This window comes from Rhinopithecus roxellana, chromosome 8 (genome assembly GCF_007565055.1).
Source record: "Rhinopithecus roxellana isolate Shanxi Qingling chromosome 8, ASM756505v1, whole genome shotgun sequence".
NCBI lineage: Eukaryota > Metazoa > Chordata > Mammalia > Primates > Cercopithecidae > Rhinopithecus > Rhinopithecus roxellana.
The window spans coordinates 19,714,871-19,740,951 of record NC_044556.1 but is presented as its reverse complement, the minus strand read 5'-3'; the positions used below and the strand labels follow the sequence as shown (position 1 = coordinate 19,740,951).

Genomic DNA, 26,081 nt, shown 5'->3' with positions numbered 1-26,081 from the left:
GGAGGACCTCTAGGGAGAATGTAGTGGGTGCTGGATGTGCTCAGGATCTGGGTACTTATCACCCCTCACTGCTGGGAGTGTTGTCGACTGACTGTTCTCAGCTGACTTGCTCTTGGGGAATTTCCCCCAATGCAGATTTGCCTGCCAAGATCATGCCCCCTTCCCTGCAAGAAGCCTGCCTTCAACAATTTTGGATGATGAGAAGGTTTTAAGTCCCAGCCCCCTTTCCTCAAAGCAGAACAGCCCTGAAGGCCATTTGGGTGCTATGGCAACTTATAGGAGTAGCTGAAACCTTTGTTGTAACTGCAGTGCAGGTCAATTTCTTCCCCTGCTCAATCCTGCTTCCCATCACTCCTTGAAGATGTTTGTTCCAAGAGTGCACCCCAAAAAACCTCCTGCACACAAGTCTCAGAATCTTGCGATCTGTTTCTCTGTGTACCTGAGCTATGACAGTTGATACAAGAAGTGGTCTTAGGATGCAGACTCTAAAATGGGATTTTGGGACGGAATTGCTCACTGGCAGGCTGGCTATGAGGACCCCATCACCTCTGGCAAAATGTAGCTGTCAATTGCTAAAACCAATAACTAGGGTCAAGTCACAATATATCACAGCTGGGGAAGTGCTGGACCTGCTAAGAGAAGAAAGGAGCTCCAGACCTGGCCAGTATAAATTGGTCAAACCTGGGACAGTGCATATGGGACTAGATTCTAAGACTGATCAAAGCAGAGGATGGACAGAATGTAAGTGTATTAGTTATCTATTTCTGTATTGCGGTTCCCCACCAACTTTGTGACTTACAAGAACACACATTTATTTTCTCATAGTTTCTCTGGGTCAGGAGTTCCAGCACAGATTTCCTGGGTCATCTGCAAGGCTGCAATCAAGGTGTCAGCCTGAGCTGAGATCTTACCTGAAAGCTCAAGTGAAGAAGGACATACTTCTGAGTTTACACAGTTGTTGGCAGGATTCAGGGCCTTGCAGACTGTCAGACTGAAGGCCTGTTTCTTGCTGGCTGTCTGCCAGAGGCCACCTTCAGTGCCTTGCCACATGGCCCTCTCTTTAAGGCAACTCATAACATGGCGTCTTGCTCCTTGGAAGCCAGCAAGAGAGAGTCCTCCTAGCAAGACAAATGTTACTCACATACAAGTGACCACATAGAACTCACCATGTGTCTGGATTTTGCTCTATGGCGGGATTACACAAGAATGTGAACACTAGAAGGTAGAATCATGGAACCAACCTAGAGTCTCCTGCCATGGAGAGTATACCGATATGGGAGTATTATCCTATGATGCAGGATTTAACACCCTTATATGCACCCGGGGAAATAGTGCTAACTTGCTGCTCAGGGAAAGGGATGGCCCTAATAAAGTGAAGTAGAACTATGAAAACTTCTATGGCAATGGTGGAAGAAGGGATGAAAAGCCTCAGAGTAGTGGGCATGCAAGAGTGGCTACCTCATGTCAGGCTGGGAAACCCAACAGTTCTATTCTGCAGGAGGGCCCAGGGGACATACTATTTGCCTAAGCAATACTTAATACACCGGGGAGAGGGATGCTGAGTATCTGCTATGGAGACTGTGACACGAATCCAGGCACCATGAGACTGTGGCTTGGAGGAGGGAGGTTGCTGTGCAAGTGATGAGAAGTGGATTGATTCCAGAATGACAAGATTTGCTGACAGGTTGAATGTGGGATGTAAGAGAAAGAGGAGTCAGGGATGATGCTAAGGTTTTGGGGCTGACCAACTAGAAGAGTGGAGGTACATTTACTGAGAGGAGGAGAACTATAAGGAAGGCAGGTTTGTGGGGAAAATCAAGAGTTCTGTTGTTGACAGTGAGCTCTCTGTTAGACATTTGAATAGAGACAGGAATAGGCTATTGGATATATGAGTCTGAAGTTCAGGGGAGTCCAAGCAAGAGATATAAACGTGGGGGTTATTAGCCTATAGATGTGTAGACCATCCAGATGGTTGAAAGACATCACCTAGGGAGTAAGCATGGAAGCGGTCAAAGAAACTGAGCCCCAGAGCATTCCAACCTTTGATGATGGAGGAGATGAGAAAGCCAGAGTCTATCACAGAAATAATGAGTGACAGGGACCCACAAGGAATGAGGGATGAAGGGGTGGGACCAGGCTGTAATAAGGTGGGCTAGTTGGTGTATCATCTGATATGATGGGCTTCAGAGATGGAGGTGTTACAGCCTCATGAGAAACAGTGCTCTGTGGTAGAACGTGTGGCAGGACCAACAACCCCAGGAGCAGCTGAGTGTCAGGACACAGCCCAGGAGCAGGCAGAACAGAAATGGAGAGAGGTCAGAGAAGAGGTTGGGGATGCAGGCATTTTACTGATGAGAAATAGTGAGATACCTCTTCTCTCCCCCTTTCCTGTACCCCAGACCACCAAAGATATTTCAATAATTTCCAGATCACTTTTCTCCTACTCCCACCTCCATATTCCCAAGAGAATGTCTCAGTCAGAGTTACTCCTGGATTTTGGGACTTTAGTAAAGACTACTGGGCTCTGAAGTTCTGAAGACACAAGAGACTCAGATCAGATGGTGGGGGGATGAAAAGCATTTAGAAAGGGGTCAAGTCCTAGTGAATAGCCAGGGAGCAAGAAAGGACAAAGGACAGTGTTGGAGGTGGAGTTGGGAATAGGGGCATTGGGTGAGAAGGGGATGGGAAAATTGGTAAAGAAAAATCTAGATTGGTCTAGATTCTTGTGGGGTGGGCAGGGGATTGGGGTAGAGAAGAGAGGATATGAAAAGTCCCACAGGGGTTATAAATTAGACTCCCTTGAATGTCAAAAGGCACAAGGAACAAGTGAAAGTCCCTTTCAATAATTTCTTTGTTGAATTGTGCTTCCTTGTTTCGGTGGTCCCCTGTGCTCTGGAGCTGGGCTTTCGGTATTGACTAGGGTAGGGTTTCAGTTAGATAATGACAGCTGGATTCGAGACACTGACAGTCCCCAACTTATGAATTTTCTACTTTACAATGGTACAAAAGCAATACACATTCAGTAAAAACCATACTTCGAATTTCAAGTTTTGATTCAAAATTATTTATTATAATGTTACTATAAAATAGGCTCTGTGTTAGATGATTTTGCCCAACTGTAGGCTGATGCATGTGTTCTGATTGTGTTTGAGGTAGGCGAGGCTAAGCTATGATGTTCAGTAGATTGGGCGTATTAAACGTGTCTTCAATTTATGATATTTTAAAATGTACAATGGGTTTATTGGGACATAACCCCATCATAAGCTCAGGAGCATCTGTACTTGATTGTAGTTAGATAAAGTTTAAGTTTGACAAAGACTCTTGATTCAAGTCAAAGTTCTGGTCTTGGGGAGGGACAAAACATGGGTAGATAATCCTTACAGAATACTGTCATGAGAGGCTTATCCAACTCTGTTCATTAATTCATCCATTCATTCAAGCAACCAATCCTGTAGGAGGAGAGGGGCTCTGTTTCATTTTCTTACTCTTCCAACACCAGATGAGTGCCTATTCATTGTCCCACAAATGAGTGTTGCCTGGTTGACCTGTGCCAGCTGTACTATACTCTACCAGGTACTGCTCTATGCCTGTGAACAGGCAGGAATCTTCCTGAGCCGCTATTATGGCCTTACTCTCTTTCAGAGGAGGCCTAGTCACAAATGAACAAATATGTTTATATTTACAAGGTGTGGCTTTGATAAACGCTCTAAAGAAAATGCACATATTGGTGGGATAAAGAGTAAGGAATGTCTTGAGTTAGACCGGTTAAAGTAGGCCTGTCTGAGAAGGCATCATTTATGCCCAAGTCTGAAGTATGAGACATGGCTGCCCATGGGGTGAGAAAGAACATATTTACTTTTTAAGCAAAGATAACAGCAAGTGTAGAGGACGTCAGAACCAAAAGATATTGGTAGTTTTTGAGGAACTGGAAGAAGGCCCACAGAATTATGTGTTGTTGTAAATTAAGAACTGAAACTGCATCTTACTGACACTTTCCCCAAAAATGCTCCTTTAAAATAGATGTTAATGAATGTTCCATAACAAAATGCAACACCAGCAATATGTTTTCTGTTAACATCGAGAAAGTGTATTAGTACTTATAAGTTTGTTATTTGCCTTGTAGTTTGGTTTATGCTGTTCATCAACATATTGAAAAAATTTTATATAGGTCATATTTATCTAACTTTTCACTAATGGTTTCTGCTTTTGGGGTCATCTATTGAAATCTCCCCTGTCTCAGAATTACATAATTACCTAGCTTTTCCTCTAGGACTTTTACAATTTCATATTTTACATTGAAATCTTTAACTCAGGCCGGGCGCGGTGGCTCAAGCCTGTAATCCCAGCACTTTGGGAGGCCGAGATGGGCGGATCACGAGGTCAGGAGATCGAGACCCTCCTGGCTAACACGGTGAAACCCCGTCTCTACTAAAAATACAAAAAAACTAGCCGGGCGACCTGGCGGGCGCCTGTAGTCCCAGCTACTCGGGAGGCTGAGGCAGGAGAATGGCGTGAACCCGGGAGGCGGAGCTTGCAGTGAGCTGAGATCCGGCCACTGCACTCCAGCCTGGGCGACAGAGCGAGACTCCGTCTCAAAAAAAAAAAAAAAAAAAAAAAAAAAAAAAGAAAGAAATCTTTAACTCATCTGGATATTTTTAGACGTGCAACTCTTTTGATGTCCTTGTCTCTCAGTAAGGCAGAATACTTTCTTCATCTAGGTTCCTCATTTCTTGTTATATTAATTCCTGGGCATTTAAAATTTTGTTGTTGTTGCTACTGTGAAAGGAATTTTTTTCCCATTGTATTTTCTAACTGGTTATTGTAGGCATTTGGGAAGAACTCTGTCTCTCTATGCTTTTTATATGAGAATACGGTGACCAGTCACCGGACTGAGGCCTCAGCCCTAGTGGTCTTCCAGTTGACTCGCTGGTTTTCCAAGAGTTAAAACTGAAAAACAATATTTCTTTCTAGTCCTTTTAATCTGAAAGACACAAAATAGTATCTCGTTGTTTTGATTGCATTTCTTTGACGACTGCTGGGGATGAACATCTTTGCAGACATTCAATTGGCATTTGTTTTCGTATAGTGAACTGTCCATTCATATACTTCGTTAATTCCTCTATTTCATATTTTCATGCTTTTATCAATCTGATAAAATTACTTTAATTCATTTCCACTTGAAAAATATCTACTTACCTATTATTTCTGCTCAGAGAGGAAGAGTCACCGAATATCAGATGCAAATGTGAGCATGGGAGCAGTCTAGAAAGACTAGGAATCACTGCTGGACGCAGTGCAGCCTGTACATTGACTTTTTGTCCCTTGGTCCTTAAAATCCTATAGGAAGCAGCCAGATGACCAGTGAAACAGGCATCCTGCATGGAGAAGGTGCTATTCCGAATCATGCAGCCCCAGAGCGTCCTTGGCCCCAGGCCTCCCCAAGTTTTCATCTACTGGGCACCCCACCTCCCTTCACACCGGGTGGTCTCCCTGACAGGTTTGAAGGGATTATCCAGGATCAATATTTGAAATAGTTGTTATTTTTTTCTAACTGGAGTTAAGTTTATAAGCTTTTTTTATGTAACCACCAAACACCAGAAATAAAAATCTGGATGAGAGCCAGTTTGACTCAGAGCCAGCACACTTTCCCATAGCCAAGGAGCTCGCCCTTCATCCCAGTTGTTTTTCCCCTAGTTACTGACATTTCCTCCCAAAAGCTGAATCAACTTCTCAAATTCTTCATCTGAGTAATTCAGTCCCCCAGTGATTCCTAGAAATCTTGCCCTCCCAGTCCAGCCCCCACCCCCAGCCCAGCCTCTGACACCTGAGCTGCAACAGGGGCCAGAGGAGGCCCAGGCTCCATGCAGTGACCCAAACCACGTGACCTGGGCTCTGGCTCTGAGAAAGTTCCTGGGGGAGTTTTAATTGCCGGCTCTGCAAATGCAAACTGAGGCCGTGGTGGATGGGGGAGATGGGAGCAAGAGCATCTGCAGGCTGGTCCCGTAAAGAAGGGCAGGAAGAGGTCTTGTTCATACTAATTCCTAACTAAGGGCTAGAAGAAGACCAGAGTCCCTGCACAGTTTATCACCCAACACATATGTGTTGAGCACCAGTTGTGTACCAGGAACTCTCCTAGGCACAAGTGAACAAGACCAGCCTGGTCCCTTCACTGGTAACAGTTACTGCCTGGTGGGAAAGACAGATATGGAACAAGTAATTTCACATCACAAGCTCAATAGTCACAAGTGTGAGAATTCTGCTTATACAAGTGGGAACAATTTCATGGCCTTACTTATGAGCTCTTTTCCTTTGAAAGGATTCAGAGGAATGGCAACAAGACTGCCCCAAGGATTTTTGTTGGTGCTCCCTTCTTTTGCCTCCTACATTTCAGGGTGGGCCATCCTGGGAAAACAGTCCTCCCTGGCCTGAGTGAGACCAGAAAGGAACGGCATGGGAGAGGCTAGGCGGTGCTGGAGTCACCGTCTCCTCCCCGCTTGGGAAACTGGTCTTGAGGTTCAGCCTTGCCACTCTCATGACCTTCCACAGTACTTGGGACTGGTCCGAGACTCAGCCAGATCACCCCAGGTTGGCCTTGGAAGTCACCCCTGAGTCAGTTCTCACTAACCAGCACATCCAGGGCTCCTCCCCTCGACTCCCTGCTCTTTTCTGCTCAGAACTCATGTTCCAGATGGACTCAGCTGGCAAGTGTTTGAGACGTGTCTCAGCATCTTGTGATGTGTTACGGAACCTCTGGGCCTTGTGTGGGCTGAGTCACTGGCTCTGACTTGATTCCTGATGCATGTTGGCCCCTTCTTCCTGGGTCCAAAAACCAAAACCCATCTTTGGAATGCAGACCACAGAGTCCCTGCGACCAGTCCTGGAGGGGGCCACTCTCCAGGGAGGGGCAGTCCATTGGACATGTCCTGCAGTTTTTCGGTTCTCCCCCTTTTTCCTCTATACTGATTCTTTCCGGGAATGTGTTTGTCAAGGGAAGGGAATATAAGGACCATCCCAGACACTGGGCCTTTCTCCCTCCCAGCTCTCTTCCTCACCTCACTTTTGTTCTACCTGAGCTATGAGACCAAATACAGCTGGGAATCCTGCCTTGACAGGAATATTGTTCTATCAAAAAAGATGAATTTTTTTTCTAGCAACTTGGGGTAGTGGTGAATCGGTGAGATCAGGAAATGGGAGGGGAGGCAGCTTTTCTCTTGTCATGGTTAAGAGCATGGATGCCAAAATCAGACTGTCTGGATTCAGACTCCGGCACCATCACTTCCTAGCTAAATCGCCTTGGGTAAGTTTCCTGTGCCTCAGTTTCCTCATCTATAAAATATGAATAAGCACCCAACTCATAAGACTGTTGTAAAGATAAAATGAGTTACTATTGTAATTCTGCACCTATATGTGCAGAATTTTATAAAGTCCCTAAGATATGAGTGTTAGTAGTAGTGCTTCTTGTTGTTGGTATGATAAGCTCTTAGGGAGGTTCTCATTTGTAGCTTTTTGCAGCTTCAGGCTGGTATTTTTACGTAAGACTTCCCTTCTCTGCCTTTTCTGGATCAATACTCCATTGTTACTCTGGCATCTTTTCTTCCATTTCTGCCAATCCAGATCAGTAACAACTGGCTGGACCACCTCCTTTGCTCTACCATTTCTGGGAACTAGTTCACCAAGGTTTAGGTGAGGGCTGGACTGGAGAAACTCATTCCTAACTTGAACTCCTCTTGTTTCCCCAAACCTGAGGCCTTGCTCTTCTATGGCAACCTCTCCAAGGAGAGCCTGTATGAAGCATCCATCCATCTATTCATTGATCCATTTATTCCATTTGTTCTACGGCCACTCTTTTTTTTTTTTTTTTTTTTTTTTGAAATGGAGTCTTGCTCTGTCCTCCAGGCTGGAGTGCAGTGGTGCAATCTTGGCTCACTGCAAGCTCTACCTCCCAGGTTCACGCCATTCTCCTGCCTCAGCCTCCCAAGTAGCTAGGACTACAGGCGCCCACAATGACACCCAGCTAATTTTTTTGTATTTTAATAGAGACGGGGTTTCACCGTGTTAGCCAGGATGGTCTCAATCTCCTGACTTCATGATCCGCCCACCTCGGCCTCCCAAAGTGCTGGAATTACAGGCATGAGCCACCGCGCCCGGCCTCTACAGCCACTTTTAAACATCTGTCAAGTACTGTGAGAAGTACTAGCTCTAAAAAGAAAAATGTTCAGTTCTTGTGCTCAAGGAGGTCAAAGTCACAGGCAGTGACAATTCTGGTATATTAAGTGTTGTTATGAATGCAGGTATGGGGTACTTTAAATGCACAAGGGAGGTACCTGACCCAGTGCTGAGTGTGAGGGGTTAATGATGCTCTGTGCTGGGTTCTGGAAGATTAAAAGGTCAGGTGAAATGAAGAAAGGACATTCCAAGCTGTGAAAGCAGCATCTGCGAAGGCCTGGAGAGGAAGAGAGCAGGCTCAGAGCTTGGTGGGGATTCAGTGCCGCCTCCCCACCCCCAGGAAGGAGAGGGAACATAGCTTGGGGAAGGGGAAGGGGTGATCCAGGGAAGTATGGGGGCTACTCTCTAGCTTTTCTATTGATGGTCTGGATCTGGCATATTTATTCTACAGTCTCTTACTCTCTAATATTCCATCTCAAGTAGTGTCCATAAAAGGGAGTTAGTTTTAGTAATTTTCACATGACCTATATGAAGCTGGAAGGATTTGTTATGTGTTCCGTGGTGTTATTAATATGTTTCCCGACTTCTGGTCAAATAACAGATTGAACACATATGTTTAAGGCAGATACCTTGTAGAAATATCAATAAAATGAGAACAGAAGAGAGAAAACAGGTATATACTCGTAAAGTCAATCATTATAGGAGAGGAGACAATAGCAGATGAGAAATACCAATATATTTTTGGAATATTAAAATGAGATGAAACAGCTAGAGACTGAAAGGTGTCTTTGATTCGGTTCCCAGTGAAACAGACCCGGAGATGGAAATCTGATGCTGGAAGTTTACTGGGCAGAGCTCTTGGGTACGACACCTGCGGGGGAGTGAAAGAAGCAGGACCGAGCAGAGATAGGTGGAGCTGAGATGGAGTCACAGCACAGTCACAGAAGACCTCATAGGAAGCCCTTCAGAGTGGTCCCAAATTGAGGCAAGGGGTTCAGACCCTGGGATAACTTTGGGTGTGGTAGTTCCCATCATCCATAGTCAATTCCTAGGAATGTCATCAGCCAACACTCCTAGCAGCTGGGAAATGAGACCACCATCAAAAGGGGGCCATCTGAGTGGTACACCCCAACATTCTTAAAAGAGAATTCAAAGGAGAAGCAAGCCCATTCACACCACAGAACACTGGAAAGGCTCAGGAACTGTGGAAGCAGAAGCCTCTAAGGACAAAAGGAGACATGGGTCTGAAACAGGAATATTGAGAGGTACCCGTCTCTCCCCAACCCTGCCAAAGGACTGAAGGTTTACTGTGGAGTAAACTTTAACCAGAGAGGTTTCAGACCCAAAACACCGGACATAGCAAAGAGGTCCAGGGGAGGCAACTGAAAACAGAAAAACAGTGGAAAAAGTCTTCCAAAAACAGGCAATTCCACTTTCTGAATGGGGAGACTTCAGCCGTTTTCCTGATCAGCTCAAAGAACCCAGCAGTCAGGCCTACAGAGCCTGGGCAGAAGTCTGAAGAATCCTTCTCTAAGAAGACTGGCCAGTGGCGTAGAAAAGCCCTAATGATACTGAGATTTGGGTATTCTCAAATAGAAAAACCCAGCCAGCCACTTTATCTCTGTAATGAAGATTAACCAGGCAACAAACCCCACCCATGGTCACATAGCTTTTAATCAGCTTCTCAATACCTCACTCTCAAATATGGTCAGAGGTCAATGATGATACTCATATACTTGAGGAAAAACTCAACGTGAAAGAGTGATCAAAACACGTAGGTGTCAAAAAGATCTCAGAGGAAACAGACACAAGGCAGGAAGCAAAACAAACAAACAACAACAACAACAAACACCCCACAACAATCTTCAGTGTCCTCAAAGAGGTAACAAATGTTGTTACATTATTGAAATAAGAACTGGATGCTATAAAAAGGAACAGAATAGAAAGCTAGCAAATTATTTCTCATTCATTTAAGTCCAATCAGTAGAAAAAGACAGTAGAGTGGGGTAGGACACCACAAAGTTGTTAGGAGCTCCACTGACAAAGACCCTGCCATTTTTAATATGTAGCTTTCAAGAATCATTTCTGCTCACATTTCATTAGCTACAACTGACATAGTCTAGCTTTGTACTCAGGAAGAAGGATCTGTTTTGGTGAACACAGTAGCGTCAACCACAAGAAGGGTTGGAGGATAAAATCAAGGAAATCTTGCAGCAGGCCTAGAAGTCAGCTAGTCAGATTGAAGCAGAAAGATGAAAAGCTTCAGGAGAGAATATCTCTAGGAAAAAAATAAAGGAACTGAAAGAATATCAGACCAAGCATGGTGGCTCACGCCTGTAATCCCAGCACTTTGGGTGGCCCAGGTGGGAGGATTGCTTGAGCCCAGGAGTTTGAGAGCAGCCTGGGTAACATGGCAAGACCCTGTATCTACAAAAAATACAAAAATTAGCCAAGTAGTACCAGCTACTTGGCAGGCTGATCTCTTGAGCCCGGGAGGTAGAGGCTGCGGTGAGCCATGATCGCACCACTGCACTCCAGCCTGGCTGACAGAGTGAGACCCTTTCTAAGGAAAAAAACAAGAATATCAGATGTTTAACTAAAAAAGGAAGCTGATTCAGAGTTTTAAAAGGCTTTTGTGAGCGCAAAAAGAAATCATGACAGTCAATAAAAAATGAACAAAGGGAGGAAATTATTACTTACAGAAAGAACAACAGTAATAGAAGAAAATGTAATCACCTAACACTGATGAGACTAAATAACAAGATGAAAACTAAATAGTAATTTAACAAAAAATTGTAAAATATCTACTTTGGAAGGATGAAGTTGGATGAGGGATAGGTAGTGAGAAAATAGCGCTAAATCCTCTTCTTCCATAAAGAAAGTCATGAGGGAACATATGAGAAGTATTGATCTGAGAAATAGCAGGATAGCCCTATTGGTTAGAAATATGGAGATAAACACAATATAAAGTAGCAGAAAACGCTAAAGAGGAAGATAAAAGAGGTGGGAAGGAATAGGCAGGAGGCTTCTGTTGTTGCAGTTTGTAGATGTTGTAATATTATCTGGCTTTTAATACTCTGAATATTGTATTACTTCAAAAATAATGACATAAAACGTCTATGGATAGGACCATCTTCAGACATGACTGGATCCAAGAACTCACATGAAGTCATCAGAACTTGACCCTCTAGGCTTTGCTTTTGTAATATTGTGAAATATATTTTTGCTCATTGTCCTGTTTGCTGACACAAAGCTCTGCAAATCCTTGGAATCTCCTGAGTGATGAGTGTCTTTTGTAAGTTAATGAGATGACTGGGGCTCCCAGGTAGCCTCAGAATGGAGGCTGGTTGCCAGAGAAACCAGCCATGTGATTGAGGGTGGAACTTTCTACCCCACACCTCCCGACCTCTGGGGAGTGGGGAGGGACTGAAGGTTGAGTTGATAAACCAGTGACCGATACTTTAATCACGATTGAATCATTATATGTAATGAAGCTTACATATAAACCCCAAAGGACTGAGTTCTGGGAACTTGCAGATAGCTGAACACATGGAGGTACTTGGAGGGTAAGGCACCCAGAGAAGACATGAAAGCTCCAGGCTCCCTCCCACTTTCCTTGCCCTGTGCATCTCTTCACCTGGCTGTTCATCTGTATCCTTTATAATAATAAATGGCTCAATGTAAGTAAAATGTTTCCCTGAGTTCTGTGAGCCACTTAGCAAATTAACGGGAACCCAAGGAAGGGGTTGGGAAAACCCCAGTTTATAGCTGGTTGGTCAGAAACCCTGGTCACATCCTACGCTTGCAACTGGCATCTGAAGTGGTGGCAGTGTCATGGGACTGAGCCCTCAACTTGTGGGATCTCTTGCTATCTTCAGGAAGACACTGTGAGAATAGTATAGAATTTGATTTGAAGACACTCAGCTTGTCTCCACCAGAGAATCATCTGCAGAATTGCTTGGTGTGTGGGGGAAGACCACCCCCACATCTGTTGTCTGAAGTATAATACTGAGTGACTGTGTGAGAGTAGAGGGTAGGAAAAACACTTTAGTTTGTCCTATATCCCTACAGCTTTCCTTGTATTGGTTTTCTTCTCAATCAGGCCCTCTCATAGCAGCACAGCAGCTCCTGGCCTATGCGTTCTTAAAGCTATTAGTACTAGCAGAAAGGAATGTCACTTTCCTGATCATTCCGATCAAAGTCCAAGGATTGAATTCTACAGTAGTTGACCGGGGTGGTGGGGGCGGTGTGGCCCAGCATCCACAAAACAAAGGGCCTGAGAGTCAGGGATGAATGGCTACCTGGGGAGTGCTGACAGTAGAAGAAAAGGACCCAGAAAGCAGGCAGACAAAACTAACTGAGTCCATCACAAAAGTCAATGGGTGGAGCAGGCTGCAAAACATCAGGTCCCCATCCTGCTTAGACCCTGCTGGATTTAGAGGTTTATCTGCATCTCCATGACCTTCCAAGCAAACAAGATTATCTCAACACTCTCCATGTGACTCTTTCATGTGAACTGTTTTTTAAAAATATGTATTGTTGGGATAGGTAGAAAATTGTGATTATTAGTAAAAGTGACCTTTGGAAATATTCATTAATTATGTGTATTTTTTCTTATGAATCATCTGTCTATGCTCTTTGCCTATACCATATTATTAATAAATATATTTATCAGGTATCTCAATACATTTAATAATTGTGCAAAGTCTAAAAATATTTCAACATCTAAACAAATATTTAATAGACTCTTGTACAAGTCTTTGGAGATTATCTAGCAGCGTGACTCTCATTTTACAAAAAATCAAACAAAAGAACCGAGAAGGGAAGTGTCAAGCCAGCTCAACAGATGAAGAAATAGAAAATCCAGCTGGATCCTCCACCAGTTAGATGGTGCTGCTTCTCCAATTACTTCTAAATGTGGTCCCCTCAAAGCCACATTTCCTACTCAATCCAGGAATTACAGAGAGCCACCTTCATTTTCCCACAGTCTGAAGCATTTTTTTTTTTTTTTTTTTTTTTTTTTTTTTTTTTTTTGAGACGGAGTCTCGCTCTGTGGCCCGGGCTGGAGTGCAGTGGCCGGTTCTCAGCTCACTGCAAGCTCCGCCTCCCGGGTTCACGCCATTCTCCTGCCTCAGCCTCCCAGTAGCTGGGACCACAGGCGCCCGCCACCTCACCCGGCTAGTTTTTTGTATTTTTTAGTAGAGACGGGGTTTCACCGTGTTAGCCAGGATGGTCTTGATCTCCTGACCTCGTGATCCGCCCGTCTCGGCCTCCCAAAGTGCTGGGATTACAGGCTTGAGCCACCGCGCCCGGCTGAAGCATTTTTTTAAAGACTCAGGGTAAATAGTGGAGAGGATTTTAAACTATCTTGAAGCCCCTTGTGATTTCACGCTGTAATTTTTTTTGGTGGGCGGGGGGATCTTTTTTGTTTTTATACACATGACAAGATTTTACATCAAGAATAGTCAGTTAAATAGTACAAATTTACATACATGAGAAATGTTAAAAAAAAAGTTCAACTAAAAATTCTATGTCTTCCTGTGACCCCTAATCCTACATTTTAGGAGCATCCAAAACAAGTCTCTCCCAAAAGAAATAACTTAAATTTCACATTCCCTCTCCACAAAGGATACAAACAGTGAGAGTATAATATACAATTCATCTTTTTCAGCTGTAGATTCCTTTGCTGTTTTTTGTTCTTCTTCATCTGTTCCTACATCTATTTCTTTGTCTTCATCTTGCTCTGTGTCTTCTGTTGTGTCTTCAGGTTCTTCGTTGGGTTCTTCTTCCAACTTTGCATCAGGGTCAATGTTCAAACTTAGGGAAGCATTCTTTCTATTCTATCTCCATATGTTTTAGTGTCTGGTAAAAGATATCCTGCCTGAAGCATTGCTGTTTCACACAAAACCACAGCAAGATCCAAGACTGTTTTATCATCTTCACCTTTCCTTAATTCATCAAAGCATGTCTCTGATCAGCGGGTGTCTAGGATTAATTTCAAATGTTTTCTTCTGACTCCCATAGTAATTTGTAGAGCTGTCCTTGCTCATTTGATATGCTTGTGCTTTCATGATTCTGTTCATGTTGCCAGACAGTCGGTACTGACTGGCCACCAAAGCACACGGAGATTCTGTCAGGTGCTGAGACACCACAGCCTTCTCAGTTTTGTCCTTAAGGGCTTTATCTTTCATCCAATTGAGCAGAGGCTCAAATTCTTTCTCAACTGCTTCACAACTCTTCTTAGTTTTCTCACTTTCATGAATCTTCACTCCTTCCTTGACAATATTCTGGAACCTCTTCCCATCAAATTTGGGAAGGGTCTGACTGCAGTATTCATCCACAGGTTCTGTGAGGTAAAGAACTTCATAGCCCCTTTTCAGAAGTCGCTAAACAAATAGAGAAGATTCAGCCTCTTTTCTGCTGGACCCAGCCATGAAGTAGATTTTGTCTTGTTTTCTCTTCATTCTTTCCACATACTGGTCTAGGGTAGTAATGTCAGTTGGATGATGAGAAGACTGGAACATAAGAAGTTTAGCAAGACATGTTTGATTTGAGTGGTCTTCAGTCACACCAAGCTTGATGTTGGTACCAAATTCTTTCCAAAAAGTATCATTGTATTTATCATCAGCAATCTTCTTGATCATGTCCAGAGTTTTACAAACAAGCTTCTTTCTAGTCACCTTAAGCAGTTTATGTTGCTAAAGAGTCTCAAGAGAAACATTCAAGGGGAGATCATCTGAGTCCACCACACCCTTGACAAAATTAAGGTACTTAGACATCATATCATGGAAGTCATCTGTGATGAATACACGGCGCACATAGAGCTTAATGTAATCACTCTTTTTAGATCCATATTCGTCAAATAGACCACGTGGAGCAGATGTGTGTACAAATAAAACTGATTTGAAGGTAACTTCCCCTTCAGCAGTAAAGTGAATATAAGCCATGGGGTCATCACTTTCCTTTGAAAACGATTTGTAAAAAGCTTTGTATTCATCTTCTATTTCTTTTTTTTTTTTTTTTTTTTTTTTTTTTTTTTTTTTTTTTTTTTTTTGAGACGGAGTCTTGCTCTGTCACCCGGGCTGGAGTGCTGTGGCCGGATCTCAGCTCACTGCAAGCTCCGCCTCCCGGGTTCACGCCATTCTCCTGCCTCAGCCTCCCGGGTAGCTGGGACTACAGGCGCCGCTACCTCGCCCGGCTAGTTTTTTGTAGTTTTTTTAGTAGAGACGGGGTTTCAACGTGTTAGCCAGGATGGTCTCGATCTCCTGACCTCGTGATCCGCCCGTCTCGGCCTCCCAAAGTGCTGGGATTACAGGCTTGAGCCACCGCGCCCGGCCTTTTTTTTTTTTTTACTTCTTTTGATGGTCTCTGCCATATTGGTGTGATATCAGTAATAAGTTCCCAGTCCCAGACAGTTTTTTCAACTTTTTAAATCTTTGGTCTCTTTTCTTCTTTTTCTTCCTCTACTGCAGCTTCATCATCAGATTCTTCTTTGTCTTCTTTTGCTAATTCTTCTTCCTCCATGGGCTCATCAACAGTTTCAGCCTTGCTCCAGCCGCACGTCTGCCCAACTCAGGCTGTAATTTTTTTTTTTTTTTTTTTTGAGACGGAGTCTCGCTCTGCCGCCCAGGCTGGAGTGCAGTGGCGCGATCTCGGCTCACTGCAAGCTCCGCCTCCCGGGTTCCCGCCATTATCCCGCCTCAGCCTCCGAGTAGCTGGGACTACAGGCACCCGCCACCGCGCCCGGCTAGTTTTTTGTATTTTTAGTAGAGACGGGGTTTCACCGTGTTAGCCAGGAGGGTCTCGATCTCCTGACCTCGTGATCCACCCGCCTCGGCCTCCCAAAGTGCTGGGATTACAGGCTTGAGCCACCACGCCCGGCCAGGCTGTAATTTTAATTTCCCCATTAGCACCTTGCAAATCTCCATTCCAGATAGCACAGTATTCGGCTGCATTTTGCCATTTACATGACACAAGTTATAGCCAAAAAAGGTTAGCGTAGTGTTGTATCCCTGTTAAGAAATAAGAACTAAATGTGGAGACCAAGCTGCGGAATTTTGTAGGAGGGGTAGAAAGGGTGGAGCAACCATTTCAATGTTGGCCTCAGCGCCTCTTTGCTTTGAAATCCTGGATCCTCATAAAGTTTCTGACCACAGAAGAGACTGAAAATACCCTGATTGGGAGGAGGCATTCTGTGCTCCTCCCACCACTGCTACTCAGCATCAGTGATGCAGTGAGGGTGTGGGTCAGTACTAGTCCGTTTTCACGCTGCTGGTAAAGACATAGCCAAGACTGGGAAGAAAAAGAGAGTTTTGTCTGTTTGTTTGTTCTGTCACCAGGCTGGAGTGCAGTGGTGTGATCTCGGCTCACTGCATCTTCTGCCTCCTGGGTTCAAGCAATTCTCCTGCCTCAGCCTCCTGAGTAGTTAGGATTACAGGCACCCACCACCACGCCCAGCTAATTTTTGTATTTTTAGTAGAGACGGGGTTTCACCATGTTGGCCAGAATGGTCTCCGATCTCTTGACCTTGTGATCCGCCCACCTCGGCCTCCCAAAGTGCTGGGATTACAGGTGTGAGCCACCGCGCCTGGCTGAAAAAGGGGTTTTATTAGACTTACAGTTCCACATAGCTGAGGAGGCCTCAGAATCACGGCGGGAGGTGAAAGGCACTTCTTACAGGGCAGTGGCAAGAGAAAATGAGGAAGATGCAAAAGCGGAAACCCCTGATAAAACCATAGGTTCTCATGAGACTGATTTACTACCAGGAGAACAGTAGGGAGGAAACTGCCCCCACAATTAAAATTATCTCCCACCATGTCCCTCCAACAACACGTGGGAATTATGGGAGTACAATTCAAGATGAGATTTGGGTGGGGACACAGAGCCAAACCATCTCATTGCACCCCTGGCACCTCCAAATCTCATGACCTCACATTTCAAAACCAATCATGCTTTCCCAACAGTCCCCCAAAGTCTTAACTAATTCAGCATTAACCCAAAAGTCCACAGTCCAAAGTCTCATCTGAGACAAGGCAAGTCCCTTCCGCCTATGAGCCTGTAAAAAAATATGGGAGTACAATTCAAGATGAGATTTGGGTGGGGACACAGAGCCAAACCATATCAGGGTCCCAGCAGATGTGATTTGTAGAAGAGTAACTGGAGGGTTTAGAGTTTCAAAATGTCAACAGATCTTGAGGGAACGTGATCTTCCCTCACTGAGGAAATCTCTTTGTCCAGAGTAAACTTAAGCAATTGTGTTTCGTTGACTCTAAGTTTCAAGACTAATCAAGTATCTCCTGTAGTGTGGAAGGCTGACTGCTGAACTCTGTATTTTTATCTGTTAACTGAGTGTTTCCTTTTTCCTTGACAGTGTGTACCACTCAAGTGATTACAGGTCAGACAGTTGTCTCAATTAAGCTGCTGGCAAGACAAGAGTAGAATTATTTGAAGCGTCGTCAGTAAAGAGGTTTAGCATTATTGAGAGATGGCTCTAGAGCTTCAATGAACAAAACTTCAATAATAACAGCAGGAGGGCAGTGTTAAAGCTAATAAAAATAGGTAGAGCACTTAGTATGCACCAGACAGTTTACGAAAGCTTTGCAAGCATTATCTCACTTAATTTCCACAACAATCCATGAGGTAGGCACCATTATGCTCACTTCACAGATGAAGAGAATGAGGCTCGGAGTGGTAAAGTTGCTTGCCCAAAGTCATATGGTAAACTTCTTGGGACCAGAGCAAGCAATCTGACTCCAGGATCCTGGGATCCTAAGCTCTCTCTATACAAACGCCATGACTACTCTGGAGGTTGTAGCCTCTGCACCTGAAATAGTAGCTGCTCAAAAAATATGAGCCAAATGAACGAATAGATGCTCTGTATTAGGCTGTTCTTGCAGTGCTATAAAGAAACACCTGGCTGGGCACGGTGGCTCAGGCCTGTAATCCTAGCACTTTGGGAGGCTGAGGTGGGCAGATCATGAGGTCAAGAGATCAAGATCATCCTGGCCAACATGATGAAACCCCGTCTCTATTAAAAATACAAAAATTAGCTAGGCACGGTGGCACATGCCTGTAGTCCCAGCTACTCAGGAGGCTGCTGAGGCAGGAGAATCGCTTGAACCAGGGAGTCAGAAGTTGCAGTGAGCCGAGATGGTGCCACTGCACTCCAGCCTGGTGACAGAGTGAGACTCCGTCTCAAACAAACAAACAAACAACAACAACAACAACAACGACAAAACACCTGAGACTGGATAACTTACTGGAGAAAAGAGGTTTAACTGGCTCAAGGCAACAACAACAACAACGACAAAACACCTGAGACTGGATAACTTACTGGAGAAAAGAGGTTTAACTGGCTCAAGGCTCTGTATGCCTTACAGGAAACATGGTGCTGGCATCTGCTCAACTTCTGGGGAGGCCTCTAGAAGGATGCAATCATGGAGGAAGGCGAAGAGGAGGCAGGCACATCACATGGCCAGAGCAGGAGCAAGAGTGAGGTGCCACACACTTTTAAAAAGCCAGATCTCAAGAGAAGTCACTCACTATTTCAAGGACAGCACCAAGGGGCTGGTGCTAAACTATTCATGAGAAATCGACTCCCAGGATCCAATCACCTCCCACCAGGCCCCACCTCCAATACTGGGGATTACAATTCAACATGATTTGGGTGGAGATAAACATACAAATGCTATCATGCTCCATGGTGCTGAGGCCTGGGTCAGAGTCAGGTGGCTGCGTGCTCTGCAAGCCTGAAGGGAGACCTGAGAGCTACATTAAGATGGCCTTTCTTTTTTTTTTTTTTTTTTTTTTGAGACAGAGTCTTGCTCTGCTGCCCAGGCTCGAGTACAGTGGCCGGCTCTCAGCTCACTGCAAGCTCCGCCTCCCGGGTTCAAGCCATTCTCCTGTCTCAGCCTCCCGAGTAGCTGGGACTACAGGCGCCCGCCTCGTCGCCCGGCTAGTTTTTTGTATTTTTTAGTAGAGACGGGGTTTCACCGTATTAGCCAGGATGGTCTCGATCTCCTGACCTCATGATCCGCCCGTCTCGGCCTCCCAAAGTGCTGGGATTACAGGCTTGAGCCACCGCGCCCGGCCTAAGATGGCCTTTCAAACTTCTCAGAACTTTGTTTGAAGTTAGAACCTTTTGACTAATTGTCACAGTAATGCCTCATCTTTGTTTTAGCAGTATTTAAGAGGCCGAGGCGGGCGGATCACAAGGTCAGGAGTTCGAGAACAGCCTGGCCAATATGGTGAAACCCCATCTCTACTAAAAATACGAAAAAAATTAGCTGGGCATGGTGGTGCACACCTGTAATTCCAGCTACTCAGGAGGCAGAGGCAGGAGAATTGCTTGAACTTGGGAGGCAGAGGTTGCAGTGGGCTGAGATCATGCCACTGCACTCCAGCCTGGGTGACAAAGGGAGACTCCGTCTCAAAAAAAAAAAGTGGTAATTATTATGTTTACCACTGTTACGTTTTAAGAGGGGAAAAATGGTAATTCCTGAATATGCAGTGAAAGGGGTTGGTTAAATAAATTATGAAAACACATATGACAGAATACTTAGCCATTAAAAATCCAGTTGTATAAGAATACCACAGGACATAAAACACATTTTTGATATATTGTCCAGGGGAAAAGGCAGGTTACAAACAGAGTATTGCCAGGCGCAGTGGCTCATGCCTGTAATCCCAGCACTTTGGGAGGCCGAGATGTGGATCACCTGAGGTTGGGAGTTCGAGACCAGCCTGACCAACATGGAGAAACCACGTCTCTACTGAAAAAATACAAAATTAGCCGGGCGTGGTGGCTCATACCTGTAATCCTAGCTACTTGGAGGCTGAGGCAGGAGAACTGCTTGAACCCGGGAGGCGGATGTTGCAGTGAACTGAGATTGCGCCATTGCACTCCAGCCTGGGCAACAAGAGCGAAACTCCATCTCAAAATAAATAAATAAACAAACAAACAAATAAATAAATAAATAAATAAATAAATAAATAAATAAAAATAGAGTATTATCCCAATAATGTACATACATTTATGCATACAAAAATATCTGGAAGAAGATACATTAATACATTAACCATAGTTATTTCCATGTGGTAAGAGTGTAGGTAGTTTTAATTTTCTTGTTTGTGATTAAATTTTTTTCAAATTTTCTACAATAACTATATATACATTTTCTAATCAGAAAAAGCACTAATGTGATTTTTCTCTTTTTTTTGAGACAGTTTCACTCTTGTTGCCCAGGCTGGAGTGCAATGGTGCAATTTCGGCTCACCTCAACCTCTGCCTCCCGGGTCAAGTGATTCTCCTGCCTCAGCCTCCCGAGTAGCTGGGATTACAGGCATGCACCACCATGCCTGGGTAATTTTGTGTTTTTAGTGGAGACAGGGTTTCTCCATGTTGGTCAGGCTGGTCTCGAACTCCCGACCTTAGGTGATCTGCCCATCTTGACCTCCCAAAGTGCTGGGATTACAGGTATGAGCCACTGCGCCCAGCCTTATATTGTGATTTTTAAAAGGAGTGATAACCAAATTTTGATCTTCACTTTAAAATTAAGATATGTGTCTAGACACAGTGGCTCATGCCTATAATCCCAGCAGTTGGGGAGGCCGAGGCAGGAGGATCACTTGAGATCAGGAGTTTGAGATCAGCCTGGCCAACATGGTAAAACCCCGTCTGTACTAAAAATACAAAAATTAGCTGGGCATGGTGGTGCACGCCTATAATCCCAGCTACTTGGAAGGCTGAGGCAGGTGAATTGCTTAAACCCTGTAGGTGGAGGCTGTTGTGAGCTGAGATCAGGCCACTGCACTCCAGCCTGGGTGATAGAGACTTGGGCTCAAAAAAAAAAAAAAAAAAAAAAATTTTTTTAATTTAATTAAGATACGAAGTCGCAACTTAATGAAAGACAGAATATAACTGGTAAAAACATGTCTAGCCGAAATATAAAGTTAAAAAAAATTACAATACAGGGAAGAGAGAGTTTTCCTAGCCCAATGCTCAAATCCCTTTCTGTGCTGACCCTTATCATCACTATGTCACCCTAACATAAGCCATCTTATGAATCTTCAATTCTTACCTTCTTCTCCCTCACTCCTCCTCCCTCAACCTCCTCATACACCTCCCCTCAAGGGCCACTTCACCGCCATCCCCAGGCCTGGCTTTAAGGGCTGACCTCCACACAGAAGAGGCCTGATTCCACAGCAGCCCACACCAGCCCTGACCTCTCAGAACTCTGAGGTCCTGGGAAAGGGAGCCTGACTGCGACCCTCCTTGAGAGAAGGAAGTGGCAGTGAGATGCCCTCACCAGGCCTGCTCCCAGCCTGCCTTATCCCTGGTACAGAAGCTGGGGTTTCCTGCCCGGAAGCACTAGGCCCGAACACAATGGGGGTTATCAGTCACCATCGGGGGATTAGGACCACGGGAGCCCTCCACTTAATGGTCAGGTTTCCAGGCCTTTCCTGCACGAATCTTTACTTCCGTGGAAGCTCTTGTTTTGGTCTTTTCCAAGACGGAAGCCCTTCCCCCCGCTTCCCACCCCTCTTTCACCCTGGGTCAGTACCCTTTCACTTCCCAGCCTTTTCTCCTTTGGGTCTAATTCAACTTAAATTGATAGTGATAAGAGCCTGGGTAAGGAAAGTGTTTCTGCTCTTTCTAGACCTTTTTTTTTTCTTTTTAAATTATAGGTAAAATAGATGCATTAATTTAATTGGCTTCTATGATGAGATGAATAATTTCATCAACTGAACAAATTAATAAATGATACCTGAACTGAGATTTAAGTTCTTAATCTAATAGTTGGCTTATTTAGCAGCCCTTAATAGAGGGTCTTTCCATATTAAAAAGTAGAGATATTAATAATTGCTTTATAAGAAAAAGTTTTTTAAAAAGCGTAACTTATCACATTGTAAGCTTTAATAATAAAAACGGCAGAGTTGCTTTTAAAACCTATCTTGGAAAATAAGAACTACCACTTACTGAATGCTTGTATGTATCAAGTAGCTTACTCATATTAGCTCATTCAGCCCGAAGGATCACTTATTTTATGAATGACAAAACTGGCCCCCTGAGAGGTTGAATAACTCGTTGAGATCACCGGGTATGTAAATGTCAGGGCTGAGTTTTGAACCCAGCCTGTGTAACCTCAAAGTCTTTAGACCTTACATTATACTACTGCCTCTCAAAGTAGCTGAAACCACTTACATCTACCAACATTCCCCAGTATTAGTGTAGGTATTAGACATGGGTTTACATTTGAAAGCTTGTCTCCCTCCCTCACTAATTCCAAGCACAACTTCTCAAAACTCACCACCGTTACCCAAGGACTTGAGCAGCTGTAAGCTCAGAAAAGATGAAAAGATAATGGTGTTGGTTTTCACGACCCCCATTAATTCCAAAGAAAAACTACACTAAGCCACAAAGAAAGTGTTAACAAGGTAAACAAAGGTATGATTTTTCTAATGCATGTATCTCTGTATGTGATGATATATAGGATATAATACGAGATAGTTTTCAAACAATTTTGAGGGTATCCCTGCCTTCCTGGACCTTAAGCGCATGCTTATCTGCCTATTGGGTAATTGAGTATTGCCAACTCCCACTTCCCGAATTGGATGTGGGAAAAGAGAAAGCAAGGAAAAGGAAAAGAAGGGACCAGGAGTGGTGGCCTATGCCTGTAGTCCTAGCTACTCGGGAGGCTGAGATGGGAGGATCCCTTGAAGCCAGGAGTTCAAGGCTGCAGTGAGCTATGATCACACCACCGTACTCCAGCCTGGGCAACAGAGCAAGACCCAATCTCTATTTAAAAAAAAAAAAAAAAAGAGGGAGAAAGAAGGAAGAAAAGGACATCTACTCAGAAGTAGAAGTGGTGGTGGTAGGGATTAACATTTGTGAACTCCTGCAGGCTTCACGCTGACCTTTCCTGCAGGAGGGTGATATCCTGAAGAAAGAGAGCCCCTGATTGAGGGTAAAGGGCATCCAGGGTCTGGGGGCACAGCCCTGCCTCCTAGTGATAGGCCTGCTCTGACTCAGCCTGGGAGGACAGCCAGACCTGCACCTCCCTGTTTCCACTGATTCCACTGGGACCCATTGCAGAATGACTCATATGAGCTCTGCTGCCCTGCGAAGCCTGAGGGATGTCAGTGCCTGCTCTGGGCAAACACCCCAAGAGTCAATTTAAGTTATTTAGTTAATTTTTATGACATCCAGTCAGGCTGCCTGAGGGGTGAACCTCTGAGATCATGATGACACATGTGGCTATGGCTCCTGGGATCTCTGCAGTTTCTGTGGTTTCCATGGGTCTTCAGTCCCATGTAGGGCCACTGGCTGTGCTTTGAGGAACGCCATCCAGAACGTGGTCCCTGTGAGAACATGTGAGGGAGGATGGCGGGCACTTTTCAGGGAAGGATGGAAGCTGTGCAGTCAGAGGAGCCACCTTGCCACGCCCCTTGGGTGAGGTGACCTCATGCAGTGGATGCCTCTGTGGCCTTCATATGAAAGACACAACTGTAGGTTCCTTTGGGGTGCTGGGAGAGCCATTTACCTTGGGGGAGCTTGGAGGTTTTCCAGAAGAATCCAAATGTATCTACTAAGAGCGCTGAAATTTCCTGGAGGGTTCTGACGTTGGTTGGGGAGTCTTCTTCCCATGCCTTGGATAATCTGTTCAGGGGTTTGTGAAGTTTGTGGCCTAGAAGCCCTGGGGTGATTCTCTGTGTATTGGGAAGGTACTGCTATTCAGCGAGCCCTCAAAGGTCTTATAACCTGGACAAGGGAAAGAACCATGATGAGGAGATTTGGCTTTCTCTGCTGGGACTGCTCCAAGAGCCAGAAGCAGAAAGGCGGGGTGGGATGCTTAACAGTATTCACTCACTCAGGCTTAAGGCCCAAGGGTGACTGGGAAGTGAGATCTGTGGAAGGGGCTTTTTCACAGCTACTGACACCACCAAAACTCATGCTTTCCTCCTTTATTGCAACCAGTCCTGTCTCCTAGCACCCCTTTGGGAGGCAGCCCAACACCAACTTCCCCTACCTGGGGTGAGAGTAGGGCGTATCCTCCCTGGGTCAGCAGGCTCAGTCCAGCCACCATCTCAAAGTTCAACCCATCCATCATTCAATACTAGGCCAAGTTCTTCCTGCTGAGAAGGAAGTCACCTTTGCTGCATCCTATGGCCTCCCTGCTGGAATGCCCACTTGCTCTAGGCAGCAAGTATGGGTTGCTGTTTCTGACAATCAGTTATTGAGTTCTTTGGTTCCTTATTCCCAGATCTCAATTCAGTAAGTTTCCAGATGTGACTTACAATACAACAGGAAAAAATGGCTTGGAAGACAAAGGAGGTCCATTCTCTCTTCTCTAGGATAAAGGATGATTTTAAGGACAGGGCCTGTTCTTTAAAGATTCTTTGATTTAAGTAATATGTGCTTTGGGAATTCATAATCTTTTCAAGGGGCTTTTTCATTGCATTGAGGAAAGTACTATAGCTTCATTTGACAAATGAAGGCACTGAAAAACAGAGAGGTGAAGTTATTTCACATTCAAATAGGATATAAGGACTGAACTTGAAATTCTTCATAGTTTAAAGTTCTGTCCTACCACGTTCCTCTGGGAGGAAGCCTAGGGAATCTAAGGAGTCTTCAGTCATAAAAACGGGTGGCTTAGATGGATCAGTATCAGGTTGGTGGTAACATGTATCAAAAGCATTGTGATTAGCCAGGTGTGGTGGGGCAAACCTGTAGTCCCAGCTACTTGGGAGGTTGAGGCAGATGGATCACTTGAGCTCATGAGTTCAAGTCTGCTGCAGTGAGCTATGATTATGCCACGGCACTCCAGCCTCAGTGACAGAGTGAAACCCTGTCTCTAAAAAAAATTAAAAATAAAAAAAGCATTATGAACGCTGCTGGATTCAACATCTGCACTTCTAGATCTCTCCTGGGAAATTAATCAGAGGGCTGCAAAGATATTGTTAAATAAAGTTTATGGGAGACCACTGGTTTGGACTCAGTTCCTGCAGTCAGCTTGAATAGACCAGACCAAACCAGAATGGACTCACTTGTGATAGGTGCTTCATAATCAAGCTGTACTTAGAAACAGATCAGTTTTCCAGAAAACTAGAGATCACAGCAACCTATCCAAAAAGGCCTGGTCGGCTGGGCACAGTGGCTCACGCCTGTAATCCCAGCACTTTGGGAGGCTGAGGTGGGTGGATCACTTGAGGCCAGGAGTTAGCAAACATAGCGAAACCCCATCTTCACTAAAAAGACAAAAAATTAGCCTGGTGTGGTGGCACACGCCTGTCGTCCCAGCTACTTGGGGGGCTGAGGCATGAGAATCGTTTGAATCCAGGAGGTAAAAGTTGCAGTGAGCCATGATCCTGCCTCCGCATTCCAGCCTGGGCCACAGAGCAAGGCTCTGTCTCAATCAACAATAACAATAACAACAACAAAACCCAAAAAAGCCTAGACAAACTGAATCAGCATAAAGAAGCCCCCTCTACTTTAGCCATATAAGGAAAGTAAACCAAAGTAACCCGATGTTAACTAATCCACTTTTTGCACTCTGCTGTTTCCTTGTTCCTGCTCAAGCTACCTTATAAAAACCAACTGTTCCGTCATGCCCAGGAGAACACCTTGCTATTCTGCACATGAAATGCTGCCTGATTCACGAATCACTAATAAAGCCAATTAGATCTTTAAACTCAGTTTGTCGTAATTTTTTCCTTGACAATATATAGGTAATGACACTCATTGATAGTAAGGGAGGAGACCACCCCTCATATTGTCTTATGCCCAATTTCTGCCTCCAAAGAAAGAAGAAGTAAAAACTAAAAGGCAGAAATGAAATCCACAGGCAGACAGCCCGGTGGCGCACCCTGGGCCTGGTAGGTAAAGATCGACCCTTGACCTAATCGGTTATGTTATC

The 26,081-nt window shown here is 44.6% G+C and overlaps 1 protein-coding gene across 1 annotated transcript in view; it reads right to left on the bottom strand.

Annotated features, from left to right (window-relative positions):
- Positions 1–13,766: 13,766 nt before the first annotated feature.
- Positions 13,767–26,081, bottom strand: part of LOC104667809 (endoplasmin) — a 48,567-nt gene continuing 36,252 nt past the window's right edge. Inside the window, 4 exon segments of the mRNA XM_030934902.1 lie at positions 13,767–13,990; positions 13,993–14,110; positions 14,112–15,168; positions 15,515–15,711. Coding sequence (XP_030790762.1) covers positions 13,767–13,990; positions 13,993–14,110; positions 14,112–15,168; positions 15,515–15,711 — 1,596 coding nt within the window.